The sequence below is a fragment of the Apostichopus japonicus genome, chromosome 11, assembly GCF_037975245.1.
Source record: "Apostichopus japonicus isolate 1M-3 chromosome 11, ASM3797524v1, whole genome shotgun sequence".
Lineage (NCBI taxonomy): Eukaryota > Metazoa > Echinodermata > Holothuroidea > Aspidochirotida > Stichopodidae > Apostichopus > Apostichopus japonicus.
This window is the reverse complement of record NC_092571.1, coordinates 12,808,809-12,819,093: the sequence shown is the minus strand read 5'-3', so window position 1 is coordinate 12,819,093 and position 10,285 is coordinate 12,808,809. Positions and strand designations below refer to the sequence as shown.

General features: G+C 38.0%; 1 protein-coding gene across 1 annotated transcript; it reads left to right on the top strand.

Moving 5' to 3' along the window:
• The first annotated feature begins 886 nt into the window (after nt 1-886).
• On the top strand, nt 887-8,957 carry LOC139976026 (uncharacterized protein C1orf50 homolog). The gene is made up of 4 exons (XM_071984413.1): nt 887-1,077; nt 1,695-1,813; nt 4,137-4,355; nt 6,648-8,957. The coding sequence occupies exons 1-4, from the start codon at nt 903-905 to the stop codon at nt 6,867-6,869; spliced, it is 735 nt and encodes a 244-aa protein (XP_071840514.1). The 5' UTR covers nt 887-902; the 3' UTR covers nt 6,870-8,957.
• The last annotated feature ends 1,328 nt before the right edge of the window (nt 8,958-10,285 follow it).

Here is a 10,285-nt window from a genome sequence, read left to right as displayed (position 1 = left end):
TAAGATATTAGCTTAGTTTTTTCTCTGCCAAAAGCTTTAATTGGCGAGTAATGAAGGACATTTGCAGATAATGAGAAAAGTGTCATCCGACAAATTACACATTAAATATTAATCGCATACAGTTCCCCAGCCCACTAGTTTGAATTCAACCAATCAGAGATGCAGTTTACTAGTTCTGATCCGTTGCTAAAAATAGATTCAAAACGTCGAGTTGGTAACTTGGTACAACCAGCGAGCTGGACTCCCTGGTACAACTGCCATAGACAATCTACACAAATCAAGCATGGTGTTCAGGTGTTGTATTACGTATTGGCCAATGACATTCGTAGCTTTTAAATATTCATATCATGGGCGAGGTTTATTTGGATCCCAACGGAAAATATCTTCGAGAAAAAGTTGAAAGTTGTAAATTTTTCGACTTTTATGCCACCATTTGAAGTAAGATTTGAATAGATAAGCTAGTTATGTATGTCGTTATGGCATCGTGGAATCAGTGAGGTTGATAAACACCACAGAAAAGGCCGCAAAGTGCTGCTTTAAGACATCAACGTGGTAAAACAGCAGCAACAACTTTAGTTTAGACAACATAAAACTTTGTTTAGACAACGAAATAAGTTTTCCCTTTTCGCGTTCCATAGCCTACCCGTTACTTTCAAAGAGCGATCCTATGTAGTAATAAGATACTTTTTTCCCCCTTCAAAAGATGAAAATAACGATACACACTGAGTTCTCCCTTTGGCGCTGCCCATACACTCTGTTAGTAAGAAAGGATGCTGGGTGTTTATGTGGGGGGGGGGGCAGATAACGGTAGCCAGTGATCTTTTTGTCAAATAGGCTTACTTACGTCACACCAGCCGTAAAAGCATTATGTAATCACGATCAGCGTTTCGCAAAACTACTACATGCTTGTTCCTGGTACCACCTTACTTTACTCGTCACGTTCCTTTACACGTTCGATAAGTGCTAGACTTAGTCCGGTAGAACTAATTTGCGTCTCGCACTCTATAAATCTGAAGGTCACCAGAAGACGTGGATCAGGAATCATCTCAACAGCAAACATGGATCGAACAACATCTGGTCAGTGGTAGTATTACACATAAGCAATATCCTATCCCAAAGGCTAGCCTAAGTGAAGTAGGCCTAGCCTAGGCGTAACCATCGTTATCCTTCCTCCCTGGCCCATACTAACTTGGGCTAGTTTATGCCGTGTAGCTAACCATTTATCATATGGTTCACAGCAAGCAGCTAGTACTGTATGCTCCATATCATGTTTGGAAAGCCGGGTAAAATATAGGAAATGAAAACAAAGGACTTGTGTAGGCTTCGATAGTTCTGAGTTTTGCAGTTAGTTCTGGAAAAGGGGAATATTTGTTAAGTTTGAATGCTTCTTACTGTCATGGCAGTGTATACAGGTTTCTTTTTAGGCAAACAAGAGACATTTTAGTCAGGAGAGATTAAATTAGGTTTTAGCAGCTGTTCAGTATGTTCACCAGGCTGTGAATTTTGCAAATTAACGGTAATTTAGGTGTAACTGTTAGCATAGATTATGCAATTGTTACAATTGTTAGGTCAAGTATAGGTAGCCTAGCATCATTTAGCTACTGTAATGATCCAGGAGTTTAAGGAACTGTGCACAAGTTTAATTTGATAACTTGTTTATAATTGCATTAATTATTTCCTTTTCTGTCGACCAGCTGTAGCCCTTGTGGAACCAGAGTCCCAGCCTTCTGGGGTTCAATTGGTTAACACAGACAGGACCAATAAGATGACTGATCCCATGGATTTAGTAGCCCTTGCAGAGCAGGTTCAAAAGGTATTTGTATAGACTATAAGCATTAAGCAAACAAAGATAGTTTACTTACATACATCCCCAAAATGATAATCTCATGATTTTGAACATTATCTGTGTCAGGTGATGGGGATAATATATTTAATGTTAAGAGTTTGTGTACTTCGCAGACCGTCTTAAGGTTCTAACTTTTGTCTCTAATATAAAAATCCATAGGTACTGTGGTTCACTGGCACTTGCAATTTACTCTTGCCCACCAGAATTACGTGAACTGGCCTATATGTCTATGTGTCCTTCTACTCTTGAACATGCAGCTCAGATTTGGGACCCTTATAAGGTCTCAGACCAAGATAAAATAGAAAAAATTCAAAGGAAAGCAGCACGTTTTGTAACTCGTGATTTCCGTAGGCAATCCAGCGTCACTGAGATCTTAAAGACTTTGAAATGGGAATCCCTCATAGAAAGAAGGAAAAGGGCCAGACTCATGCTTTTTAATCAAATTATTAATGGCCTAGTTGCAGTCCCAAAACGAGACTAATCCCTTCTTGAAACCAGGGAGGCGTGGCTGCTATACACAAATTCCACATAATCATTGTGCTTTTCAGTATAGTTTCTATCCTAGGACTATAAAAGACTGGAATATGCAATCTTTGGCCCTCAAGGAGAGCCCTAGTCTTGAGGTGTTTAAAACTAGATTGCCCATGCATTGTTACTAGCACTGCGTACCAACTTCCTCGTTGTGATACCCCAGAGGGGTTTTTAAAGAGTACTTAACAGAAACAGAAACTGTAAGTAGTTTACCTTGCCAAATTGTGGGATACTGTGTTGAATAAATTATTCCTTGGATGAACATTAGCTGAATCTTCATCAGGCCTCCCATTGTTCAATGAATGTTCCAAGGACTTTTGAGACAGATATGTTCCTCTTCTTCATGCTTACATTCCTAAATGGCAACTTAAGCACTTTAATACTGAGGAATACAAAACATATCCCATGCAAGATCGCAGACAAGATTCCAGTCATGCTCACACAGAAGTAATCTCCTTACCTTCATGGCAGTGCTTAGATGTTAAATGCCATGTGCATTCTATTTCGGGTGAAATGTCAAGTACTGCGAATAAATCGGTGCCCCTGTGAGCCACACAAGTTCAGAAAGGGAAGAGATCTGTCATAAAAATGAACCATTCCAGACATTTAGTGATAAACATGACCGAGTGTTAATTATGCTTGCCTCGTAAAACCACGTACTGTAGGTGGGTACGTAAGTATTCCTCAGTACAGGCAAAAATGGCAGCACAAGGCATGTGTTAACCAGAGCATCTAACAAAGGTTTAAAAGATGGAAGGAGAAAAACTAAGAATAGTTTCAATGCTCAAATCAGGTTTTAAAAAAAAAAACAGCTCCAGTTCTGTATATAAATAAATTCTTGAAAAGGAGTTATCTCAAAATAGATGTTTATCACAGGATTTATCCAAGTGTACATTTTTTTTTTTTTTTCATGACATAGGGAGATTTAGTTGAGAGAGATTGTGATCTTTGCTGCAGTTGTAAGCGTGCTTTTGAAAACCTTATAATTTCACACATTAGACCTTTATACAGTATGTAAAATATATGCTATGATTGCCAAGGCTGAAACTTCTAGCAATTTATACGTAAAAAAGAAAAATTTCATCTGAAAGTAGGCATGGCATGTTCTGGGAGCGCTAACATGGATTTAGTAGAAACTTTGCCACTTGCATCAAGTGGAAAGTGTTGCACAATTTACATTGACAAAGATCAGATGATAAATTATCTTTAGGCAAAACATTCCAAATATTATTGCTCACATTTTACAAAGTCATAAATTTGTATCTGAGGTATGTTCAACCTTTGATGCTTGCATTTTTTTTTTTTTTTTTTTCTTTGTGTCTAACATCAATTTTCTTTAAAGCATTACTGTCAATTTTGTTGGCTTTCAGCAGAAAGTGTCTTGGCCCACAAAGAATAACTATACTAGAAATGGAAAACTGGTATTCTTCACACGCTTCCTGATACATATCAATACATACATAGTTTCAATAGAGATTTACAGAAGCAGTATCAGTGATGTGCACCGGATTTCCAGCCATATTTATCCTATAAATTAGAAGTATAATCACAAAAATCCACATTTGCTTTAGGAATATACCACTTCAATTTCTAGTTGCCTTCTTGCAATTTTGTAACAGAATTCTTTAACTAGTCCAACAGTTTACTAACAGGAAAAAGGGAAACCTTCTCTACGACGTTTAATCGTTACTCGTCCGTCGACGAAGCAACAACAAATCAAAACAATTCACTTCTTTTGTTTTTGAATTAACTTTGATAGGGTGACGACTTTGTGAAGGCCGTAGCTGGCAACAAGCTGATGTTGATAGCCGAACAGATCAGGCATCTACAGGATAAAGCCAGACAGGTACTAGAAGAGGCTAAGAGAGATGCAGACCTCCACCACGCCGCGTGTAACATTAAAAAGAGACCGGGACACATGTACTACCTCTACCTCCGAGACTCCGGTCAACGATACTTCTCGATATTATCGCCAGATGTAAGTATACTGGGTTAGGCCGTCAAAGTTCATCGTGTAAAAGAATCGTCAGGAGGCCCATTTCGCAGTTGAGCAGAAAATATATGTGAAACAACCGCACCAAAAGCATTTACTCACCTGAAGTACACATTAAAAAGAAGAAACTGAGATTTGAAAATGACCCCTAAATTCCCCCTAACCCCTTACATGTTCCTACAGTACCATTTCTCAGGTATCGCATCACAAAATGCCATGTAAAATGGGCAAATTGCTATACAATTGCACAGATGCATAGCGGTTTTGGTACACAGGAACAAAAGTGTTTTATAAGAGCCGTAGTAATTCAGAGTTCAAAACTACTATGCAAACTGTTTACACTTAGATGATTCCCTGAGTTATGCTGAAGGTCTTTTTTTTTGTGGGGGTGGGGAGGGGGGAGGGGAGGATTGGGTAATTTTCAAATGTTAGTTTCTCTCAAACTGTAACTTATATGAGTATCTACCTTAATAGTGTAGTGGTGTTTCTGTAGTTCACTAATTATCTTCCATATAAAAAATACACGTTCGAGACATCTCGACTATCCTTTCAACCAAATTGTCAGAAATTTTGTATCATGGAACTAGAGATTTTACAATTGGGTGAAAATGTTATGACTGCACTTGGCATTGAACAACAGAGTACAGTAAGTGATGTCAACATGGCAAATGGAGTCGAGAGAGACTTTCAGACATCGTTTGTCACTCTTGAATTTTACCGGAATGAATTTGGAAAAATATTACCGAGAAATTAGTATCAAAACACCTAGGAGGATGCGAGGATGTTTCAGCACTTCACTTAACAAGTCGAGAAAGTCAATTGACAATATCATGTACACTTGTACAGTGTTCCCTACTGTATTTACCTACAACTCTTTTGTGGAAGATGAAATGTTCCTTAAAGGCTTTGCATGAATATTGCATAATATTGGTTGAAGCTTTTTGTTTTTGCTTTTGATTGTTGTCATCCATTATTCAACTGTTGCTAGCCATAATTATCAGCCCTTTTTTCTTGGGTTAAACAAGAATCCATACGACAAAACCAACTTTGTGAGTTAATTTTGGATAAAGTATGGATACTGTGGGCCCTCCTCTGGATACTAATACCCTATGAGAGTGTAAATTCGTCTATCTTGACTTCTCAAAAGAAGCATCCAAGAAGTCGAAAAGTTTGAAAACATCCGGTTTTGTTTTCACATGTGATTTTCAGATCACACGCGATAGCAACTATTCTCTCGGTATATTATATTATATTTCATTTCAGTCAAATATTATATTTCATTGCAGTCAAATAGTGTGGTTTTCATGACTCGCAGTTAAGTTTTGAACAGCAACCGCTAGATTTGGATTAATTGACCAGAACTGGGCAAATCGATTTTCGTAGAGTTACTTTATAAGCAATTTTGTCTGGAGCAAAGAAATGTAAAATGGTGTGGAGTTGCTGGAGAACTATTAGTCTGTTTCTTCAACCAAATGCACTTTTTGCAATCAAATTCATCACAACTTTTTTTTATATTATATTTTACCTAAATTAACCAGCAATAATATGTCTTATTTTTTTGTGAGAGATCTTTTGGTCAATAAGTAAGTTGGGTTCTTACAATTAGCTGTCCAATTATAGACAAAGAAATTTTCAAAATTGATGAAATGATTATCAATTAAACTACCCCCCCCCCTTCCCAATCAATATTTGTGTTGTAAAAATAAATGAATAATGGAAAACTGACTGATTTAGACAAAAGGAATAGACCAAAGAAACTGAAGGCTAGAATTTCATTCTAGCCGTAACTTGCTTTGCTCGTTTTCCATAAAAAACATGTTGTCTTAATCGGTGAATTCATTGTACAGTTCACAATCTGTAATTTTAATAGTTCCTTTGCTCAAGTACTCTGGAAGAATGCCTCTCGATTGATCTAATTACAAGTTATAATTTTGAGCAGGACTCGGTAGGTTTGGTTAAAGTTGCCAGGAAATTGACGAATCGAAGCAAAACGATGGCGCAGTAAAAGTCCGAACAGAGTATTTTACATTACATATTAGACACTTATATAGCGCTGCTACATCGAGATCGTAGCGCTTTACAACTTAGCCTTGGTCATTGGTAACTTGTCACACCTACACACCAAAGTGTGGGCAATTCAATCAATCTCTCCTGGGGCACCACAACCATGTGTCCCCCGGGCGCCGTCAAAGAATTATTACAATACACTCACAACTTTATCTGTCACAACTCATTAGACATTTTCTGAAAATCTCTAACTTCCGATTTCTCCTACAGGAATGGGGTAGCAGCTGTCCACACGAATTCATCGGTGCTTACAGATTGGAATACGACATGACGTGGACTCTGGCCAAAGATTTCGAGAGACGAGGCGAGGAGTACAAGATAGTCCACCAGATATTAAGCAAACATGCCAGCCTTGAGTACTTCCCCGACTCCAAGATGGAAGGAATGGTGAAAGATGGAGTCATCCCAGATAAGCCATCCAGCGGGGAATAATGAAGTCTTGAAAGAGAGCTAAGAGACGGTGGGATTCTCCCGGGGCATTAACTACGTTGAAAGACCGAAAGACGTTATTCACATACACTGCCTTTCTGATATAGTCAACCTCTCTTACCAAAACATATTCCTAGGTAAATTCAGGGTACTGCTCCCTTTCTTTCCAAACCTGCTAAGGAATCTACTTCCATGAGAGACATTGCCATCCTCGTCACCTTGACAATTACCGCTCTGTACGCCAACATGTCCCACCCTGAAGGCTCAGATGCTCGTAAAATAGAACTTGAGAAGTCCGGTTGTCCTAAAGCTGAGGTAATATGTTCTTATATAGATTTCATACTGAAACATCTTCGAATTTGACGGTGAACATCGCTCTGGGGACGAGGATGGCATCCTCTCATACTGATTTATTTCACGGCACAATTTTGGAAGAAAACAGCCCCTCGATTCGACGCTCTCTAAGCCTTCCCTTCTACTCAAGATTTTATTGACGACATCTTTTTCATCTAAGAACATTGGCAGAGTAAAGTAAACGACTTCTTCCAAGTAGTCAATCACCTATAATCAAAATCCACATTGGATTTCTCTAACGATTCCATAATGTTCCCAGATGCCCTCAAACAACTCAAAGTATTTCCACCAAAGTCTTTGCCAAACCACATTGTCCTCCATCAAAGAAATGGGGATTGCCACCAACTGAGGGCTGGATCGCTAAGTCACTAGAGCACGGCTCTTTTCAAATGGAGAGGTTTAAAACCATGTAACTATTACTGCAGATGTGGGTGAGATTACCATTTTGGTATTACCTGCAATTCACTTTCAGCAAAGTTGCGGTTTGCACCGTAGATAGACCTCTTGGGGCCAATTAACTTCTGGTGGAAAAAAGATCATGGTCGGCCATTTGTATCAGATGCCTTGGAATCGACGCGTTCCAATTTAAAATCTCTTGCCAGTGTATTATAGTAATGTAGACTGCACATAGGTTCACCATAAACTTATGTCCTCTTTTTTCTTTGAAAGTCTCCTACAAGCCAGGTTTAAGAGTGACAACATTTTATTTCACCACTAATAGTGTGATCTGCCATTTAGTGAATTGAAGCTGGGATATTTCAACTGAAATTAATGGGAAGATATCAATTTAAATTGGCGCGTGTCGATTCCCATCTAATATATCTGGCCATCACAGGAGTGTTGCATGATGTCTGCTGTTTTTATATTTTCTGCACCATCAATTGAAAAACTAGCTTAAAGGTTGTATTGAATTTTGCTGAAGTTTTTAATGGAAAGAATGTGCTGAATTTTGATAACCCGTCCAGAAATGTTGGTATAGCCTATAACAGATATATAAATAGTAAATTTGTATGTTAAAGTATTATCTATTATCCCTTATGTAAACTTTATTACCAGATTGAATTTTAATAGAGTGCATGTGCAAATGTGTGTGTATGTGTTTAATGCTTCCCATGGAAGTGAAGGCAGTTCAGATCACAATGATTTTTTATTGCGATATTTAGGAATGTACCTGTTCATAGGTCGAGTGAGTAAACAATATTTACAAATTCAAGTAAATATTATTTTATAAAGTGCTACATCATTTTTGCACAAATGTCCCCCCTTCAAGTAACTAAGGAGTGAAACCACATATGAGCAGAAAATCATGTCGATATTGTTGAGTCAATCAAATTTCAGCCCTTTCTTTTTCCTCTCAACTTCAAACGTCTTGTTGTGAAGGATAATTTCACAATGATGACAGTATCATATTCAAATGTGAACATGTTCTGTGTTTTTTTTTTCACTGGCAAAAATATGGTGCAAATTAATTACAGAAAATGTAATATAGAAAGCTCACGCAATGTTATTATGATATCGTACTACTCCAGTAAATATTTGATGTGAGTCGATTCATCAAAGAATATCAAAGAAAATGTTGCTTAATTTAATATGCCAAATGTTTTTTTTTATGATTTTATTACTAAATTATGTCATAGGATTCATGCATAATAACTGCTGTTTTATTGTAAATTTAGAATCAAGCCCAAAATCTTGTTCAAGTTGGAAGTTCAATTCCAATAAATGTCTTCAAACTCCCTCCCTGATGTTACTTTCATTTTTTTTTTGGTCATTCATACCACTCTCGGTTGTTTATTCACTGATAAGAGAAAATTTGTGTATGAAGAGGGATAGATGTAGAGTTTTGAGGAAGATGGAAGAGTTTTTGTTTGGATGATTTTGATATTGTAGTGAAATGTTGGGGGAGGTGGGAGCTGGGGGAGGGGTGGGTGGGTGGGTGGGGAGATATCAGGTAGTTTTCTGGGTTGTTGTGTTTTAAAATATATATGAAAGCAAAAACAGTTCTTGGACTTTATACAGAAAGTAAGTTAAAGGATTATTTTGCCCTTTAGATGGATTGGCTAAACATTGAAGGGTTTCATGGTTTGTTTCGAGTGGGTGAGTGGGATGTGGTTGGTCCATTAACAAACTTTGATGAATATCAATCAGTCTGTATTCATGTATTGTCTGTACAGAAACAATTTTCTCATTTTCTTCTCACTGAAGAGGTAACTACTCTCCTGTAGCCTATCTGACCGTACAAAAAAAGTTCCTAAACTTGATCTGATAGAAACATGATATTCATACTGCTGGTACTGACAATACTAGAGTGCTCTGAAGCGGGACATGGCACGTCTACAGTATAGAAAAAAAATTGTTCCAACTGGGTGGGCTTAATGGGAAATAGTTAAAAACAGCTTGTAAAAATGAGTGTCTCATCCACCACAAGTTACGGCATATACAGGTAGCAATGCCAACATATGAATGCTTTACACAAATAGTTTGCATCCTATGCCTCTCACAAGGTATTGCAAACATCATTGTACCGTTTCCGCGTGAAAGTGTATGAACGGCTAGTTCTACCATGGAGGTCTGCTTTTACCTCCATGGTTCTACAGGGAGCAGTGGCGGCTCGTGCCATGGGCATCTCTGGCGGTGCCTCTCCTAGAAATTCTAAAAATAAGAAGGATCAGATTTATACGAAGTAAAAGGAAAACAGTGTTTAAGATTATTCTATAAAGCTGCTATAATTTCAAAAATGACCTCAGTTCGAAAATGAGGCTTAATTGTTTGTGTTGTTTACTTAGGCCTAGTGGCCATATTTTTTTTTGGGGGGGGGGGGGGGGCTGAACAGTTATTGCTTTCTTATACATCATACCATCCCTTTGCGTGTGATCATGGGGCAAATTTTATTCTACCCGCTAACTTTAGTAATTAAGAGCTTGCAATGCGCACTTACATTTTATCTGCTGCGAGTGAAGCACGCTGATTGGTCAATTTCGCTGAAATATGAGTAATATTCGGCTGTCCTCTGACCCATGCCCGTAAACAGTATACCTGCAACTGTAACAACGGGTTTAATTTAA

What these genes read in the sequence shown, in the direction of transcription:
- LOC139976026 (XM_071984413.1), top strand. Translation starts at nt 903, where the DNA reads ATGCTTGTTCCTGGTACCACCTTACTTTACTCGTCACGTTCCTTTACA. An exon ending in CATGGATCGAACAACATCTG is followed by an intron (nt 1,078 to 1,694) that starts GTCAGTGGTAGT and finishes TCTGTCGACCAG; the next exon opens with CTGTAGCCCTTGTGGAACCA. An exon ending in TCTCGATATTATCGCCAGAT is followed by an intron (nt 4,356 to 6,647) that starts GTAAGTATACTG and finishes TTTCTCCTACAG; the next exon opens with GAATGGGGTAGCAGCTGTCC.